The 17779-nt window shown below is 59.5% G+C and overlaps 5 protein-coding genes across 5 annotated transcripts; 2 read left to right on the forward strand and 3 right to left on the reverse strand.

Moving 5' to 3' along the window:
* Positions 1-189: 189 nt before the first annotated feature.
* DPB2 (DNA-directed DNA polymerase) lies at positions 190-2928 on the reverse strand. Its single transcript, XM_047983246.1, has 2 exons — positions 2129-2928; positions 190-2069 (listed from the first exon to the last, which is right to left on the reverse strand). Exons 1-2 carry the CDS (start codon positions 2812-2814, stop codon positions 422-424), a joined length of 2334 nt encoding a protein of 777 aa, XP_047839216.1. The 5' UTR covers positions 2815-2928; the 3' UTR covers positions 190-421.
* A 115-nt stretch (positions 2929-3043) lies between these two features.
* Positions 3044-4694, forward strand: JDV02_002242 (uncharacterized protein). Its single transcript, XM_047983247.1, has 3 exons — positions 3044-3237; positions 3292-3827; positions 3879-4694. Exons 1-3 carry the CDS (start codon positions 3151-3153, stop codon positions 3946-3948), a joined length of 693 nt encoding a protein of 230 aa, XP_047839217.1. The 5' UTR covers positions 3044-3150; the 3' UTR covers positions 3949-4694.
* A 651-nt stretch (positions 4695-5345) lies between these two features.
* On the forward strand, positions 5346-8304 carry SNF1 (Non-specific serine/threonine protein kinase). The gene is made up of 4 exons (XM_047983248.1): positions 5346-5937; positions 6002-6837; positions 6892-7536; positions 7593-8304. The coding sequence occupies exons 1-4, from the start codon at positions 5513-5515 to the stop codon at positions 7883-7885; spliced, it is 2199 nt and encodes a 732-aa protein (XP_047839218.1). The 5' UTR covers positions 5346-5512; the 3' UTR covers positions 7886-8304.
* Positions 8242-11379, reverse strand: ICL1 (Isocitrate lyase). The gene is made up of 6 exons (XM_047983249.1): positions 10992-11379; positions 10676-10924; positions 10403-10558; positions 9754-10096; positions 8877-9438; positions 8242-8775 (listed from the first exon to the last, which is right to left on the reverse strand). The coding sequence occupies exons 2-6, from the start codon at positions 10904-10906 to the stop codon at positions 8418-8420; spliced, it is 1650 nt and encodes a 549-aa protein (XP_047839219.1). The 5' UTR covers positions 10907-10924; positions 10992-11379; the 3' UTR covers positions 8242-8417.
* Positions 11380-12746: 1367 nt separating this feature from the next.
* NTH1_1 (Alpha,alpha-trehalase) lies at positions 12747-16489 on the reverse strand. Its single transcript, XM_047983250.1, has 5 exons — positions 16056-16489; positions 15602-15928; positions 15485-15548; positions 13562-15428; positions 12747-13491 (listed from the first exon to the last, which is right to left on the reverse strand). The coding sequence occupies exons 2-5, from the start codon at positions 15731-15733 to the stop codon at positions 13338-13340; spliced, it is 2217 nt and encodes a 738-aa protein (XP_047839220.1). The 5' UTR covers positions 15734-15928; positions 16056-16489; the 3' UTR covers positions 12747-13337.
* Positions 16490-17779: the final 1290 nt, after the last annotated feature.

Here is a 17779-nt window from a genome sequence, read left to right on the forward strand (position 1 = left end):
GGAGATGGCGAGCACCTTGTCGGCTGCTACAAGTGTTGCGCCTGGCGGCCGATATCGACCGGCATACGTAAAAGAGCATTGCTATTTATACAGCCGCATTTCACTATTCATGTAGCCGCAAAAAAGGGGGGTGGGGGGAAGAGACGCATGGGAGGATTCAGAGACACGAGAGGCACAAGGAAGCCAGAGGCGGCCCAGAAGCGTTTGTAGCTGTCTATTGAATCCAAGAGCTCCCTACAAAGCAGCTTGCCAACCCTATCCATCATAAATCTCATAATCCGCGCCTCTCTAATGCTGGAGAATATGGCCCGTACACCGCGGGCCGCCCTACAAAAACAATGATAGATGCATCAACCCGACTTGGCAGCAGTAGCACCACCATCATCACTGTCATCGCCACCCACCACAATCGAGCACCTACTCAACACGTGCACTCGCGCAGCTTGCCCTGCCGCCCGACCTCGTACTCGACCCACCTACCGACGCCCTTCCTCCCTGGCACGAGCACGCTGCCCGGGTTCATGACGTGGCAGCCCTCGTACGTGACGCAAAACGGCGGGGCCGTCGTGTCGACGAGGGCCATGGCCGTGGGCAGCGGGTACAGGTGCAGCGCCGAGACATAGTCCCAGTGTACCGGGCGGATGGCCTGCCGGAAGGGCGCGAGGTAGCCCTGGTCGAGGACCGTCTTGACGAGCTTCTGCGCGGTGCGCACATCCTCGCTCAGTGACGACGGTGCTGCGCTCGACGTCACCTCGGGTTCCTCGTGGTTGGCGGCGTCGAGGTCCATGGCGTCTGCAGCGGATGCCCGCGTCTCAGTTGGCTCGTCGGCGCTGGGCTCGTTCTCTTGGTCCTCTGGGTCCGCGGCCTTCCGCTTCAGGATGACCGACGTGCGACGAAGGCGCGCCGAGATGTCATCGCGGAAGACAACGAGCTCATGGTTCGGCCCAAAGAGTGTCAGTCGGCTCGGGTTCGAAGTCCACACAGCCGTGCCCGGCGTTCCATGGTTGCCACCCTCTGCATTGGCTGTGGCGAAAGCGCGACGGATGCGCGATGTGAACATCTCTGGGACCCCCTTCCTGGGGACTGGGGTTGATGCGCCTGCCGTGAAGGCCGATACCCACCCGTCGTTGTCGCCGGGTACAAAGACAAATGTCGAGGTTTGGAGGAGCGTCGGGAAGTCGGAGAGTGCTGAGGCCAGGGCGTCGAAGTATTCTTTGTACTCTATGCTTCCGCCACTGCCACCCCGGGCCATGACGGCCTGTTGCGTGAAATTGCCCGTCAGGACAAAACCAACGGGAGAGGAGCCTTCCGTCTCGGCGGCGTACAGGGAGAGGATCTTGCGCAGTGCCTGAAGAGCGCGAGGCTGATCTAGGTTTAATTCGCCCAAGATGACGATGCGATTCCGCCCGGGGCCGTCTTCTGGTGGCGGCGGCGGCAAGAGGCGGCGTTCCAGCCGCCGCATCTTCGCTCCGACAGCGCGTTCGCTGCCGGCGCCAAGAAAGTCGATCCAGCCAAATCCACCCCCGATGGTGTGATCCTGACCACCATCCGGGCCACTTATGCCCAGCGTCGCCTTACGCTTCTCGCAAGGGGGTTGACCGATGAAGAAACCCTGGAATCGGCCGCCGAGTGTACCGCCTACACCGCTGCTCCCGCTAAGTCCCTTGCCCACAGACTCCTCTTCCTCTTCGTAGACACCGTCCACGAGGACAATCATGCCGGGGCAGAACCAGGCCGAGTCTGCGGGTATGGCAACTGCCCGCTTCAGGTCGAGCGCTATCGTGCCAGTCAAGTCACTGATGGCTAGGTTGCCTGTAGGAAGAATGACTAGTTGCCCCAGAAGCATATGGTTGCTACCATGACGGCCGAGCATGTTTGCAATCGGCGTAATCTTCAGCGACTGCTGGTTCGAAAGGGAGCGCTGGAGCGTGCGCTTGCGGGATGACGAGACCGACGACGTTTGGAAGGCTTCGTTTCGGAGAAGACGTTGGTGAATGACATTATAGCGGTTGCGGAAGAGGGTCGTTTTGTGTGATGCGGCAGGTAGCAAGGACGGTTTCGTCGTTTCTCTGATGATGGGAGCCGGACTGTGAGCTGATGGTCTGGGATAGCAAGCAACGGATCTTACCTCTCAAAGTGCTTCTTTCCGACGTTGTAGACAAGCCTGGGCTGCTCATACGAGTCAATGATCTGCAGCCAAGCGCGCGGGTCCTTGCTCTCGTCGTCGTCGTCTGCCTCTTCCTGCATACCCAGCCCCGACACGCCAAAACTGGCGTTGCTGTCCTCTCTTGAGAGCGTCGTCGGGCGCAGTCCTAGTCTCGTGTTGGCTGTGTCGCTGTCCTGAATGTCCAGCATGCTGTCTCCCCGGGGAAGTCCCCTAACTGGCCCGACGATCTTTCCGCCGCTCATGTTTCCTTCTAATGTCCGAAGGATGTCATGGAGTTGTTTGCTGGATCCCTCCACAATGACTCCACCATTCCGGTTCTTCCAACTCCTCGCCACCTCCTCCAGCACACGCTCGGCAAGGCCCTCTTCGCGCCATCCCGACCCGCAATGCCTTCCAATAAAGGAGGCAAGTTCCTGCAGCGCCGAGGACGTGAGCGTCAGGGAGTGCTTCTTGGTGAAGGTTCGAAACGCGAGCGGGCGGAGGGTAGCAGGAGGCAGGATGATTGGTAGAATCGCTGCCTTGGGCGCATTGACGCTGAAGGGTTTGAGAGGGTGGATAGGAGTGCCGAATGCTGGTGACGATGACGGCAGGGCCGAGGACGGGATGTGTTTCTGCCGTCGGAAGATGGGCGCCGGCGTTTTGTCCATGGTGACGACTGCTCCCTACTGAACAAGCATTGCCGGGCGCTCGATTGCGAGCCTTCTGTGTACGTAGTATGAAGGTATCGTTGCAGCGTTGGCCGTTGTTGATGCCGCACATGGATGGCGCTGCTGGTGCGTCGCGTGGTGGGGGACGCGTCGACGCGTCGCACTTAATTGATTCCCGTTAGATGCATATCGCAGGCAGTGGGTCCCTCAAGCAACGCCAACACCAGGGATTAGATCAGATCGGTGACCTCATCCCGAAAATGGGCTGTCACGTTTCAACAAGTCCGTGGAGCTTTCCCTTTACCTCCATCCGGTTGGCGCAAAGAGACAACAGCAATGCTGGCAGCAACACTTCGATTCGCTCCCAGGCGAGCAAGTGCTTGGCACAGGGCAGTCTCAACCCTGGCGAGCAATTCGCACATTGTAAGTCGCGGCGCGCACGGCGCTTGGATGATCATGGCGCTGACGAGCTCCAAGAAGGTGTTTGACAACCCGTCGTCTCCTGCATCCTACATCCTGACCTACCTCGACACCCAGCCGCCCTCGCCGAAGCTAGCAATCGGGACGACGACGACGATCCCTCTAACTCCTCAGTCCTTTCGGGAGAACCACCACTTTGTCGAGATCTTGGACCAAGTCGTCCAGGAGTATGGCCACCTGGATGAGGATGTAGTGTCTCAAGCGAAAGCCTTTGCCAGTCCTGGCGGGTTCAACTTGGGATCCGGGGGCTCGTTCTTTCCGCAACATCGGCCAGGCAGAGGTTCCTCTCGGAAGCAGGGTGGAGGAGGCGGCGCGGGAGGGACAGGGGCCGGAGGTGCCAGCGCACAGGGGGGCGCTGGAGGTGGGGGTAGGGGAGGATGGGTTCATCTGAGCGACCGAAGGAACCCTCCGGATTTTGGAAGGATAGCTTGGCCGGAGGATATCCTGGGGAGCGTTGAGGTGGACGGATCTGGGAACGTCGTGGGCAAGGTGCAGCCAAGTGGAACCTACCGGATCGTGACCAACGAGGGCATGTAAGTGGTTCCCGATGGGGATGCTCTCGGGATTTTACTGACGATCTACAGCCTTGGTCTGAGCCCGTTCCTGAGAGGCAAGCTGGTGGCGAGGCTCAAGGAGGAGGAGGAGAGCAAGTAGCGAGTGTCGTAACACCCGTGCGAACCGCCTTGCAGTCTGTGATGATTCAACGGGCCGCGAAATAGTGTGGAGGGTTTGGGTAGCCACGTCGAGCTATGCACTTGCAGCCTGGGCTGAGGGTGAGGTGCACTGGCGAGTCAGGCATCAGACATGCATACCAATGCATTCCTTCGGGGCGTAGCTGAGCTAAACGATGGAAGCTCCGAGGAGATGGTACGGAGCCGACGTCTGTCCCCCACGCAAGGCTCACGATGTCATGGCCATGGCGTAGGCGGTGGCCAGGTGCGTCCCCAATCCCACGCCGAAGCAAGGCCGGCCGCGGCGGAGTTGCCGAGCGGGCGACGGCCGGGACGATGACTGCCGAATCACATTGCATTGACCCGTCTGGGAACGTTTCAGCCCGGGAGAGAGGAGTGTAGGATTTACGAGAGCGGGAAGAAACCATTGTATCAACAGCCGAGGAAGCATCCGGGCGCCATGCGCGGTTAGCGACAAAGACATGTCTCATGTGTCACCAGAGACAGAGACAATGATGCGATAACGAAGGTCCCTATCTGGTACGCAGCGATGCATGCGTGGGTGAGTACGCATTGCGTGGTCAACGCCGTATACAGTAGCTCTATGGGAGTCTGACGCCGTAGCAAGCTTGCGTACTTGGGGGGTTGGTTGTAGTAGAGGTATTAATAGGTAGGCACCTGCCTACTGCCTTAGGTAGGCACGTAGGAGTTGTGGTTGTCAGTGAGCCGTTGTCGGCCGGAGGGTCCAAGGCCGAGCGAGGTCCGTCCACGAGCAACGGCAGGCATCCCAGGCTCCGCGCGGGGACCCCAGGAGCGGAGGGTAAGTTGGGCGCGTCTCAGTGGGCCCGACAAAGAGTCAAAGACATGGATGTCTCGGCACAGCTTATCGCTGCGAGGCCCGTTATCGTGGTTGGAACCCGCGTACTGGGAGGTGAGTTAGCCGGTTTCACGCCTACCTAGGCACCTACAGGTAGGTATTTCGTGGTCCCTACACTGGGCTATACCTAGGTAGAGTTGCTTCTAGCGCCTCTAGGCGGAGGCTCCCCCCCCCCCCCGTTGAGCCCTGGAGGGCCGACCCAACCAGCGCCCTCGTGGTGGACGGGCGGACGCTGTCGGGTGCTGCCAAGGTATGGAGTGGACCTCCACTACTGGTAAGGCGGTGCCCGTCCATCCAATGCATTCATGCCGTCCCAGCGGGCAGAGAAGGCACCCCACAGCAGAGCACCGCACCGCACCGCACTGCAGCTGGTCAACCACGCCGGCACCAGTCTCAGGGCGCCGGCCATGGAACTGGGACTTGCACAACGGGGGAGGGACGCTGGAATTGAGGTGCCCCTCCTCCACCACCCATCACCTCCACCAACCAACCGACTCCCATCAAACCACCCTCCCCCACCACAATCGGACAACCTTACCATCGCACCACCTACCTAGCGACCGAAACAGCCCAGGCTCGCATTCCCCCCCATCTACCGCCCCCCGTTGATGGCCCCCGACCGGACCGACAGCATCGGCCATTGATAACGGCAGTCGAAACTCCGCCCGTCATGGCTCCACGAGGCGGCTTCGAGGACGAGGAGCTCACCATCTCCCTCTCCTCGTCCCACGTCCGCCGCGTCCACCAGCAGCGCCATCCTCGCGCCCAGCATGCTCCCGACGCCGCCGCTGCCGCCGACGCCGCCCCATCAGCAGCAACAGCAGCACCCTCGTCCAGGCAGGGCAGAACCATGGAACACAACGGCAGCCGCGACAAGTCCAAGGCCGAGCAGCGCCTCGGCGCCTACAAGATCATGAAGACGCTCGGCGAGGGCTCCTTTGGCAAGGTGAAGCTGGCCATCGTCAACGGCACCGGCCAGCAGGTCGCTCTCAAGATCATCGCTCGCAAGAAGCTCATCAGCCGCGACATGGCCGGCCGCGTCGAGCGAGAAATTGAATACCTCCAGCTCCTGCGTCACCCTCACATCATCAAACTGTAGGCATTCCGCCTCCTGAACCCCGCCTGCGTCACGGCCATGATGCTGACCAAGCCCTGCCAGCTACACCGTCATCAAGACCCATAGCGAAATCGTCATGGTCCTCGAGTATGCCGGCGGCGAACTCTTCGATCACATCGTCCAACACGGCCGGATGAGCGAAACGGAGGCCCGCCGCTTCTTCCAGCAGATGCTCTGTGCCGTCGAGTACTGCCACCGTCACAAGATTGTCCACCGCGACCTCAAGCCCGAGAACCTGTTGCTCGACGAACACCTCAACGTCAAGATTGCCGACTTTGGTCTGAGCAACATCATGACGGACGGAAACTTCCTCAAGACGAGCTGTGGCAGCCCCAACTATGCCGCCCCCGAGGTCATCGGCGGGAAGCTGTACGCCGGCCCCGAGGTTGACGTCTGGAGCTGCGGCGTCATCCTTTACGTGCTCCTGGTCGGGCGACTGCCCTTTGACGACGAACACATTCCCAGCCTTTTTGCCAAGATCGCTAGGGGCACCTACAGCATCCCTGTCTGGATGCCTACCGGCGCTGCCAACTTGATCAAGAAGATGCTCGTCGTCAACCCTGTTCAGCGGGCGACGATCGATGAGATCCGACAAGATCCGTGGTTCATGACGGATTTACCGGCCTATCTTCAGCCTCCAGTTGAGGAGTTCCTCAACACCGGCGTCGACCCCAACAAGGCCATCGAGAAGCGCGACATCGCACCAAATGCCCCAGTTCAGGTACAAGAGAGGCTCCACAACGAAGTCACCGAGAAGATTAGCAAGACGATGGGTTATGGCAAGAACGACGTCGAGGAGGCGCTGCAGTCCGAGGAGCCGTCCGCGATCAAAGACGTGTATATGATCGTGAGGGAGAACAAGATGATGCAGGTCAATCGTACGTGGCTGGCTGCCCAGTTTTGTGCGTCTCCAAAGTTGCTAACCACATCAGAAAACCCGGATGCCCTGAGCGAAGCCGACGAAGCCTCGAGTCCAATGATGAGCATGTCTTCTGCCCGCTCTGGCATGTCGCAGGGCCTGTCGCCGCGTCCCTACGTCAGTAAGGTCGGCATTCTGCCCAGCAGTCTCCCTGCCTACCACAAAGACTTCATGGAGAGAGAGAAGGCTGGCCTTGCAATCAACCAGTCGTCGGCGACAGCGGACAACGACGAGCCCCCATCGGCGAGGACAGATGCCGATAAGGAAGAGGCCGCGCGCCGGCTCAAGCCTCATGCCAGGTCGCAACTGAAGCTGGAGGAAGGTAGCAAACGCCCGCAGAGCATGACGCCGATCAACCCGCCGAAAAAGCCTAAGCCTGTGCGATGGCAATTTGGCATCCGCTCCCGTAACGCGCCGTGGGAGGCTCTGCTCTGCATCCACAAGGCCCTCCATAAGCTGGGGGCAACGTACGTTCCCGACGAGGATTATGCCCAGTCTCGCGAGAAGGAGAGCGAACCGCCTAGTGGCGATGGAAGTTTTGCAGACGGCTACGACGGCGGCTCCCTGCACCGCGAATCAAGCACAAGCCTGGACCCGACGAAACGATACAAGCTCCCAGCCGACCCATGGCATATCAAGGTGCGGTGGGAGTCATCGAGTAGGTCATCCCGTCATTGAGCTCCCGGCCATGCATATGCTAATCCGACACTGCAGCCATCAAGCGCAAGACAAAGAGCTCACCCGACGGCTCCGGAGGCAGCCACGTCGGTACGCCAGACAGCTACCACGTCTACTCGCCGCAGGACCCAGTCAAGAAGGCGTTTGTGGCACTGCACATGGACATTCAAATCTACGAAATGGAGCAGGGCGTGTATTTGGTGGACTTTAAGTGCTCCGGTTACGAGACGCCGGACGGAACTCTACTCGAGGAGAAGGAGGTGACGAGTCCATTTCCGTTCCTTGACATGGCTGCCAGGTTGATTATGCAGCTCGCCGAGGCTGACTGAGCGGCGGTGGCGCATAGTTGCTGGGCGACCCGGGTTGGGCCCGACGCGGCGGTCGTCGCATGCTGTATTAACTTTGTACAGAGGCAGTCACCTGGCTTGCTGTCTTGAAGGTTGTGGCGAGACGGACGACTTTATGACGCGAGATTCGATGTTGAGACGAGACATGGCGTGGCAAAGTAGACTGCTTGTCAGGAGTTGGGGAGTTGGGCGGACTTTTAACTCTGCAGCCGAGGATGCGTGGGATATTTGTTGGCATAGTGCTAGAACGGAGCAGCTGTATTGCCCTGCGGGGTTTGTGCTCTCACGTAGAGTGAGGCTCCGTTGCAATATACAGGCTCAAGTCACTTTTATCTCATGGACCGACGGTCTTTTACCATTTTCAATGCTGTCATATACAGTGTACAATGCGACAAAGGAGGTGGTTTAGTTAGAGTCTTTCTTTGGCCCCGACTTTGTCTCCCTCCTTTCGTCTCTGTCTTGCTCCCCATCTCTCCGCGGTCACGACATATCCAAAAAGGTGCAGAGCGGCTCCCTATTTGAACTGATCCTCGGTGACGCCCTTGCCCATGGCGGCAGTGGAGCTGACGCCGCCGGTGACCATTTTCTGCAGCTCGTCGACGTAGGTGGCGCCGCTCCACTTCTGGTGCTTGACGACGTCGACGCCGAGCTCAATCTCGGGCTCCTGGACGAGCTCGCCGTAGGCGCGCATGCCCTGCTGGCTGTAGGCGCGGGCGAAGCGGTCGCTGATGAGGGCCGTGGTGTGCAGGCCGGCGAGGGTGATGAACTGCCAGCAGTAGCCGAGGGTGGCGAGGCGGCGGATGTACGTCTCCTGCTCGTCGCGGGGCATGGCCGTCTTCCAGTTGAAGGAGGGGGAGAGGTTGTAGGCGAGCCTGTTGTTGGGGGTTGCGCAAAAGGCGGCAAGGTCAGCCGTGTCCCTTCTTTGATACTCGGGATATATATTCAGGGGAGGGGGTAAAGGGGTAGTACGCACTTCTGGTGAGGGATGGCGGCGTGGACGCCGTCGGCAAACTCCTTGGCCTGAGCAAAGTCGGGCAGCTTGCTCTCCATCCAGACGGCGTCGCAGTAGGGCCCGTAGGCGATGGCGCGGTTGATGGCGCAGTCGCAGCCGCCCTTGAGGCGGTAGTAGCCCTCGCGGGTGCGGGGCGCGTCCCAGTCGAAGAAGACGTCCTCGCCGAGGATGCCGCGGGCGACGGCGCGGGCCTCGGCGTTGCCCTTGCCCCTGACCTGGGCGGCGTACTTGGCCTTGGCCGCGGCCTTGTCGCCGCGCGGGAGCGAGGCGCTGGCGTCGATGGCGGCGGCGACGGCGTCGTCGAAGCGGGCGAGGCCGGCGGCGGCGAGCCACTCGTCCTCGATGCGCTGCAGGGCGTCGCCCGTCTTGCCGGCGGCCTCGGCGGCGACCATGAGGTCGTTGAGCGGCTGCAGCTTGGGGTTGGTGGAGCCGAGGATGAAGGCGTGGTCGCGGGGGTCGATGGTGGTGGTGATGAGGGTGGCGGCCTCGGCGTCGGTGCGGGCGACGGCGATGAGGTCGCTGCCTGTAGGCCGGGGAGAAAGAGGTCAGTCACATTGTTTCTCCATGATCAATGATGTGTATGAGTGAACAAAAAAAAAAACTCCCCATTGAGGGTGGTTGCTTTGGGGAATACAGCAAGCTTTCTATTGCTTCCCCGTTGCCAGCGGCGTGGACGACCAAAGGGGGTAGGGGCAAGCAACGATGGCCCGTCATGGAACACAAGGAGACATCTCTCTCGTGTAAGTGGGCTCTCACTCAGGCAGGCACGGTGACACAAGAAAACAAGGGAAAGGGGGCAAGGAAATAAAAAAAAAAAAAAAAAAAAGGACCAACGCACCCATAATGTCGGCCTGGGCGCGAATGGCGACGAGGCGGCTAATGTGCTCGCTGATGGGGACGAGGACCTTGCCGGCCATGTGGCCGCACTTCTTGGTGCCGGGGGCCTGGTCCTCGATGTGGATGCCGGCGGCGCCCTTCTCGACGAAGAGCTTGGTGAGCTTCATGACGGCGGTGAGGCCGCCGTGGCCCGTGTCGGCGTCGGCGATGATGGGCCGCAGGTAGTCGACGTGGGCGAGCTGGCCGCGCTGCGCCTTGGGCGTCGAGAGGCGCTCCTGGCGCTGCTTGCGGTCGTGGAAGAGCTGCGCCATGAAGAGGTGGCCGACCTTGTTGGGGACGGTGGTCTGCGCGCGTTGTCCTTTGTTAGCCATTGTGATTGCACACTTCCACTTCTTCTTCTTCTTCTTCTTCTTCTTCTTCTCTCATCCATCTCTTCTTCTTCTTCTTCTTCTTCTTCTTCTCTCATCCATCTCTTCTTCTTCTTCTTCTTCTCTTACTTCTCCTCCTCCTCCTCCTCCTCCGGACCCCATAGCGAGCAGCCAGACTCTCGCGCCGCTGCTTGCTCAGGAGCAAACCGGATGCTTGGGCCGGATAAGGACAGAGAGAACGAGACTGCGAGATGGAGGCAATGGGGAGCAGACAAAACGTACGTAGGGGTAATCCGCCAGGTCGGGCCCGGGCTCATCCGAGGCCGAGGCGGTCGAGGACGACTGCCAGCCCGAGACGTAGACGGTGTCGAGGTACTTGGCCATCTGGGTGACCATTGTGGGCTCGAGGCAGCCATACGTGTAGCTGGCGTCCTTGTTCTACGCGCGGGGGGGAAGAGATGAGATGCAGTCAGCATGAGTCGTCTTCATCGTCACATGGAAAATGCGACGGGGGAAGAAGAGCTGCAGGGAGGAAGAGACAAGAAGAAAACTCACCGCGAACCGGCCCTCGAGAATCTTCCACAGCTTCTTAGCCTGGGCGTTGCTCGGGTACTCAATCTTGAGGTTGCCGCGCTTGGAGACGATCTGCTCGGCGGTAAAGGGCCGCTTGGTGTGCTTCCAGCGCGAGTCGGACCACCACTGCTTGACCTGCTCGACCTCCTTGAGGAACTGGGCGTCCTCGGCCGCGGCGTCGGCCGCGGGGTTCAGCATGTTGTTGGCGGCCATGGCTTTTCGTCTGTCTTTCTGAACGAGACTGTGTTAGGAGGGAAGCATGGGGGAGAAAGCAGCAGCAGCAGCAGTTGTAACGTACGGAATTGGACTTTCGATGATGGGAGGCTTGGGGAGGTGGAGAGGCGCAAGGGTGGGATGGATGGATGATGGTGGTGGCGATGGTCGTGTGGACCTCGGCAATGAGGTGTGCCAAAGTCAACAAGGATGGACAGCACGCGGGCAGTGTAAGGGGAAGAGAAAGGGGGAGCAAAACAAGAATCGAGGATGACGATGTCAGGATGATAATGGAGGAAGGGTGAAAGAGGGGGGAGGAGTAAAAGAGTCACAGGTTCCGGGAATCAGTCACAGCACGAGCCGGGGGGCCGGATAACAAGACGACGGAGAGAGAGACAAGCAACAGAGAGCCAAGAAGGGAAATGCTAGTAGTGCGTTAGTATACGAAAGGTTATTGCAAGCCTCGTCGACAGCCAGCCCGCCCGCCCGCCCGCCAGCCGGCAACAGGAGCAGCCGCAACACACAGGCACAGGCACAGGCACGACAGCCCGCCCGGTGGTGAATCGGCCAGCGGCTTTTCGCACCTCGGAACCTGGCCGCCGCCGTTTCGTCCCCCCCGTGCGTGCGCCGGACCATCCCGGGACAGTCAGTACCTTAGGTATGTATGTACATGTAGACACCAGGCGCTGCGGTGCAGACCAAAAGAGTCACACTCACTCTCTCTGTGGCTGTCACTGCTCGTGGGGCCGGCACCGGGTCTCTTCAGCGGTGGCGGCAGCCTTGCAAGACCATGTCTACTACCTAGTTACCCATCCATGCACACGCACATAAAACCGAGGGCCAGCGCGCCGCCGCCGCCGCCGCCGCCGCAACGACAAAAAACGAAACGGTGACGTCCCTCCCGCCGCTTCGGCTCAAAGGGGAGCGGCGCGCACGCTTAGTGGTCAGCGGTTCCCGGACGAGGTGGGCTTTTCAGCCGCCATTGGCCGAGGCCCGGGGGAGGGAAGGAAGGAAAGAAGCTGGCAACACCGCCCGCCGCTACATGCCTTTTGTACTACATTCAACTTGTACTGTACCGTACTGCACAGTACCAGCAATTGCAGCAGTAAATACGGATACCTATAGAACTCAAGTCGTCCACTGAAAAGTCAACAGGAACAGACAGCGCGCCCGTGACGCAGCCTGAGCCTGAGCTTCTGAGTCTCCCGGGTCGCCGAGGGCCTTCTCCACATCCCCGCAGCCGCCGATTGGGGCTCTCGGCTCGTGCGCATGTCACGCAAGTATGTACTCAGGTACTTTGTATTCAAGATACTTTTTCCATCTTGCATCTCATTCCGTGCCGGCAATAACACAACGCTCGGAGGACGAAGATGCGCAGGTTCAGAAAAGACTTCTGAGGAAATGTACCCCCCCCTCGGAAAGACCCGTGTGCATCTAGTGAAACCCCGTCATCAGGTGACGATACATCTTCCGCCTTTCGGTGAGAGACGACATGAACGAGGTACCTGGGCCTGGAGGTACGGTAGGTACCTGGCGGCACTGACCAGCCAGCCCCACCTCCGCCCCCTCCCCCTCCCCCAATCGCCCTCCCTGGGCTGGCTGGCTGGTTCTCCTTCCCGGGACGCGCGCGATGGGTCGGTACCCCCCCGGGGCAGCGGAGCGTTTTTGGCATGTGATTGAACGATGATGCCGTTCACTTCTCTTGCCGCTGAACCGCAGATGCATGTGTGCCATGCACTGCCGCCGTCACCGCCCGCACCAACGCCTGGCCCGCAGAGCCCGCCATCTGCAACGACGTATATTGTACGAAGTAGTAGTAGCAGTAGTTAAGTAATACGCAGTGCGAAGCACGAAACAAGTCACCATGTCAGCCAATTCGACCGCATCCGATCTGGAATCGTAGACTCGTGTCGTCGGCTCGTGAACCCCGACTCTCCTCATCGACATCAGCCCCGGCAATGCACCCCAATGCAGGCTGAGGAGCAAAAGCTACCGGCAGGCTGACCAACGGCATGCACGCAAGAGTCAACAAGCAACTACGCAACTTGCGTCTCGATCGCCGCTGTCACATGGCCAACGTCTCGTGCCTGACTCAACCCCAAAACAGCCGTCGGCATGTGTCAGTCCCGCCTACTAAGCTGAGCTCTGCTCCAAAACTCCACATCATCGTCGCCGCTATTAGACTGCGTTTGTACTGTATCCATGACTCTTGACATCTAGCATCCTCTACCGTCTCGTCAATGCCCATCCTGCGATATCCAGAGCTGACCTTGCTTCTTCGTCTGTCTTCTCTGAAATGCGTTCATGCAATCCCGTGCTTGCTTGCCGCGCAAAGTACTCTACCATCGACGTGCCAGCGACCAACACAATCCCGAATTGTATGTATCGCCAAAAAAAAAAAAAAGACAGCCAGCCAATGCAGTCCCATGCCTCATGGCAGAGCAAAGTCCGCCAGCGCCTTCTCCTTGTTCTGCTCCACTGCCCTGATAAATGTCGGGTACGGCGTCAGCGTCCCCAGCGCCCGCCGCATGTGCGCATCGACAATCTGCAGTCCGTACACGTAGCTGGCGTTGACCCAGCCGAACCTGTCGTCTCGTCAGCCATCCAGTCACCATCAAACACACAAACACAGCACCGTCGCCATCCATCACTCACCCTTCCTTAGCCACGCCCTTAAAGTCGAGGCCCTGGTTTCCATACTCGGCGTCGACTCGGTGTGGGTCTACCGGCCGCGTCACGTCGTACTTTTCCACCACGACGCCGTTGAAGTCGACAAACGCCTTGGTGATCATGAAGAGCCACTTGTAAGCCAGCCTCTCCGCCTCCTCCGTAAAGCTGTACCGCAGCAGCCCCGTCCACGCCAGCATCTGCTGTGGCGCCCAGCCGTACGGAAAGTCCCATTGTCGGTTCGGACGCTCCAGCCCAATCTCGCCGCGCGACTTCTCTGTGCCAGCCAAGAGACCTCCAAACGCCTCGAACTTGGGCAGCCCTTTGCGGACCATTTCGGCGGCCTGCTTGGGCGAGGCGATGCCTGCCCACATGGCCCAGAATGTCGTCGCCGTTTCGTATGAGCATCGCTCCTGTTTGACGAAGTCGTAGTCAAAGAACATGCCCTCCTCTTCATCCCACATGAGCTTGTCCATCATCAGCTTGCGCCGCTTGGCGCGCCGGTCCCATGCCGCCGACGAAAGGACCTCGTCCGCCTGGTACGGCGTGCCGGCGCAAAATTCAGACGGAACGACCAGCTTGTCGCCAAACACGCCACGGATCGTGCGAGCAATGTCGGTCTCGTACTTGAACAGAAGTGAGTTCAGGTCAATCGTCGCCAGGTTAGCGCAGATCCCCTCAAACCGATACGTCGTGTCATGTCCCGACTCGCGCACTGCCCGGTCGTGCATGAAGTACTCGTCGAGGGCCGGCTCCTTGACCTCGCCGTGGTTATAAGCCCGCATGAACTCGTTGAACTCCATCTTGTACTTCTTCACGTAAGGCTCGAGAATGTGCACAAAATGACCCGCTTCCGTCTCAGGAGGGACGCCCACGCCTTCAGGACAGTACCTCGAGAGCCCCGTGACCGGATCAAGCCGCGGGTCGCTGGTCCACACGCTGTGATACTCCTTGATGGCGGCCAAGATCGCCCGGCGCAGGAACTCCTTGGCGTCAGGTTCATGCTTGATCTTCTCGTATACGCGCAGCGCCATGTCCGTCAAGAATGGCGGCTGCGATCGACCGAGGTAGTACGACCTCGTGGCGTTGAGGATTTTGCCGTAGTGTTCGATGCAAAAGCAAAAGTTCAGAACCATGGCTTTGGCCAAATCCACCCTGTCGTTGACGAGCAAGCCCAGCGACTCCATGTAGCTGTCCCACCCGTACAACTCGTTGAAGCGCCCCCCTGGCACGACAAATGGCAGGCCCTTGAGCATAACGTTGTTGTGCTCGTCCTCGCTCTTCTCGACCGCCACGGCCAGCAAACCGGGCTTGTCGTTCATGTCCCGAATCACCTCGGCAGTGATGTTGGCTGGTAGGAGCTGGACATCCAGTCGAATCTCCGGGCGCTCCTTGGCCACCCTGGTGTAATACTCGAATTGCTCTGGGGCACCGACGGGCACGTAAATGCGTGGCCGTGGGTCGTCGGTCCAGTCCTTGGGATCCCGGGCGGCGATCTCAATGGTCGATGCATCGATACGCCGCGTCAGGCCATCCCAAAAGTGGTCCCGAATCAGGCGCGACAGACGGTCCACCGGATTCTCGTTCAACCGGCCCTCGTCGAGGATAATCTGCTTGCGGCCATACTCCTTGGCCAGGGTCAATTCCTGAAGCAGGTTTGACAGCATGTACGTGCCTCGAACGTCGAATCGGTTGTGGCCGGCAGAGGCGGCTGTCCGCAGCGACAGGACCTTGGGGCCGTTGTCCTCGATTGTGATCTGCATGTTGTTGTCTGTGTCTTCTTGCTCGCGGAGACTGTTGAGGGTGGCGTCGACCTGAATGAGAAATCGCCGGCCGTGGGGAATGGTTGATTCGTCTGGGAGCAAACGTTTAGAAGTCATTGTACGAATGGTCGCGCACGATCTGGCTCACCATGGCTTCCGCGGCGGAAGGGCTCTCGCAGCCCAACTCGCTCAAATTGCTTCAAGATGCTGTTCTGCGCAGTCGGTCAGATGCTGCCCAGGGCTGCCGCAGACGTGTGTTGCTAACCTGCGAAAAGGTCCGGGTCCGGGCGCCGAAGCGGTTTGTATGGCGCTCCTCGGAGGCGTAGTAGGTTTTGGCATCGTCGAAGACACCAAAGTCGTCGGAACCACGCGCGCGGTGGTTCGACGTCGAGGCCATGACACTAGGCGAGCCCGTTTCGCAGCAATTGACAGCGGCTGGTCTAGCTTGGAGGTGCTGTTGGTGGATGATTTAGGGGTCGAGGTTCGGGGAGCGCGGGAGGGCGGTGTCGTCTTCAAATGACGTGTGGCGAAGTGATCGTCCTACCCCATGCGTCGTGGGATCGGAAGGGATGACACGGACGGGCCTGGCGGGCTGCGATCCGAGATGAGCTGGGGTCACGAGAACAGGACAGAAAACGGTCGGAGGCCAACAGGGACAAGACAAGATCTTCGTCTCGCTTGACGAGATGGGATGTTGATGGCGCGGGAATGGTACTCACTCGCCTTGCTTGTACTTGGGCAGCGAACGGCGAGGGGAGGTGCGGATGCGGTGCGCCGTCAGATTGTGCTGCGCCGTAAAAAGTACAGGACAGAGGTGTCGGTAAGACTGAGGAGTAGGTCATGTACCCGGTCGCACGAGGAGTGGAAAAGGCGAAGGTAGATGAGAGATGGGATGTCGTTGGTGGGCAATTACGTGAAACGGTTTGGTGGCAAGGAGGGCGAGTTTTCGTTGACTGGACTGGACCGCTTGCGTGCGTGCGTAGGTCTGTCTGCCGCCTGTCAGCGCGGGGCGTGTCTCGCAGGAGCTGGAGCTGCTGTGCCAGGTAAGGTCCAAAGGTTGCTGGCTGGCCTGGATGCCTGGCTGGCGCTGGCGGCAGCAATGGATTGGTGCGGGCAAGAGCTGCCCGGCCGGGGTGGGTAAGGTTCGAGATGGAGGCGGTGACGATAAGTCGCAGCGCCACGTACGGCGCGGCGGACCCCTGCCCCGTCAAGTCTGTTCCAGCACTGGACCAGACCCTTCCACCGGGCTCAAGACCAGGACCCCGAAACGCCCCTCCCCCTCCCCTGAGGCCAGCGGCGCAGAGGGATACCAAGGATGCCCCCAGTCGCACCCCCACCTGCCCTCTGGCCCGTGACCATCGAGCTCTGCTGGTGGCACTGAGCCGACACTGGCAGAGGTCGTCATGGACTCACGATGCAAACTGGGGGGACGCAAGGCCCCACTGCCCTTTTTTCGGATCCCGCCGCCATGATCTCGGCTGAGATTCCGGAGATGAACTACTTCGTACCCTTGCAATATAAAAAGAAACTGCGCGCACTCCACACAACGTATGATAGATACTTCGTATGAATACCATTTTCCCCATGACTGTACGGGTCACGAAGGCAATTGTTTGGAGAGTACGCCGCACGATTTGCTTGTACGAAGTACATGTGCTCACTGCGCCTCCAGGGCGCACCTCGTCCGTTAGGGTAGCGGCCACGTCAACGCTGCTGAGCAGCGCCCCGGAAACGTACGTCTCGCTTTCTTGAGCGATGGCATGGGGTGCTTCCCCTTGTGTTGAATGAAGCAACCCTGCCATTTGCGTTGGGCCGAACCTTGTTGACCCTGCGGAATGTCCAGTCATGACACAACGTACTGTGGTGCCGTAGTATGTACGGAGTACCTGTGTTGAGCTAGCCCGTCCTTCAATGGCCGTTCTCCTGAGCACGGACCTGACGCAGCCACTACCACAGCGTCACATGAGCCTTTGATGTATGGATCAAAAGCAAGATCGTGTTGCGCATCTCGTGTCTCCTTTCAATCTATATCCGGGGTATTATGCCGTAGTATTGTATGTACTACTGTAGTCGATCGCGCTTGAGTCGAAGGGTTTTGGAAGCGGTGATCATTGCGCGATGTGGCTGACGAAGGACGAAGTACCTACATACGAGACAAGGCACCGCAGCACAGCGAGGCGATGTCCATAGGTCAGGTACTAAGGCACTAGGTATGGCGGTTGCATTTCGTCCAGGAGCTTACATGGCAATTTTGCTGGCACCCATGGCTTCTTACATGCCACGGCACAATTGCTCGTGAGTGGCAGGCAACAAGACATCATGTTATTGAAGGCGGGCAGCGCATCCATGGCTCAGCCAAGAGGCAGGATATAGCAGGCCCCGTCGATAATCAATGCACGTGGGTGGCTCATGGCGCGATTTCAACCGTAAAATAGCCAAAGCC

Source organism: Purpureocillium takamizusanense, chromosome 2, assembly GCF_022605165.1.
Source record: "Purpureocillium takamizusanense chromosome 2, complete sequence".
Classification (NCBI taxonomy): domain Eukaryota; kingdom Fungi; phylum Ascomycota; class Sordariomycetes; order Hypocreales; family Ophiocordycipitaceae; genus Purpureocillium; species Purpureocillium takamizusanense.

Excerpts from the sequence above, each read along its gene's own strand:
- ICL1 (XM_047983249.1), bottom strand. The coding sequence starts at position 10,906 with ATGGCCGCCAACAACATGCTGAACCCCGCGGCCGACGCCGCGGCCGAG. Across the intron at positions 10,097-10,402 it reads ACCTGGCGGATTACCCCTAC|ACCACCGTCCCCAACAAGGT; the intron begins GTACGTTTTGTC and ends CAACGCGCGCAG. Across the intron at positions 9,439-9,753 it reads CGCCCAGGCCGACATTATGG|GCAGCGACCTCATCGCCGTC; the intron begins GTGCGTTGGTCC and ends CCCGGCCTACAG.
- DPB2 (XM_047983246.1), bottom strand. The coding sequence starts at position 2,814 with ATGGACAAAACGCCGGCGCCCATCTTCCGACGGCAGAAACACATCCCG. Across the intron at positions 2,070-2,128 it reads GGAAAGAAGCACTTTGAGAG|AGAAACGACGAAACCGTCCT; the intron begins GTAAGATCCGTT and ends TCCCATCATCAG.
- NTH1_1 (XM_047983250.1), bottom strand. The coding sequence starts at position 15,733 with ATGGCCTCGACGTCGAACCACCGCGCGCGTGGTTCCGACGACTTTGGT. Across the intron at positions 15,549-15,601 it reads GGACCCGGACCTTTTCGCAG|AACAGCATCTTGAAGCAATT; the intron begins GTTAGCAACACA and ends CCGACTGCGCAG. Across the intron at positions 13,492-13,561 it reads AAGGGCGTGGCTAAGGAAGG|GTTCGGCTGGGTCAACGCCA; the intron begins GTGAGTGATGGA and ends ACGAGACGACAG.
- JDV02_002242 (XM_047983247.1), top strand. The coding sequence starts at position 3,151 with ATGCTGGCAGCAACACTTCGATTCGCTCCCAGGCGAGCAAGTGCTTGG. Across the intron at positions 3,238-3,291 it reads TGGCGAGCAATTCGCACATT|AAGGTGTTTGACAACCCGTC; the intron begins GTAAGTCGCGGC and ends ACGAGCTCCAAG. Across the intron at positions 3,828-3,878 it reads ATCGTGACCAACGAGGGCAT|CCTTGGTCTGAGCCCGTTCC; the intron begins GTAAGTGGTTCC and ends GACGATCTACAG.
- SNF1 (XM_047983248.1), top strand. The coding sequence starts at position 5,513 with ATGGCTCCACGAGGCGGCTTCGAGGACGAGGAGCTCACCATCTCCCTC. Across the intron at positions 6,838-6,891 it reads CAAGATGATGCAGGTCAATC|AAAACCCGGATGCCCTGAGC; the intron begins GTACGTGGCTGG and ends TAACCACATCAG. Across the intron at positions 7,537-7,592 it reads GGTGCGGTGGGAGTCATCGA|CCATCAAGCGCAAGACAAAG; the intron begins GTAGGTCATCCC and ends CCGACACTGCAG.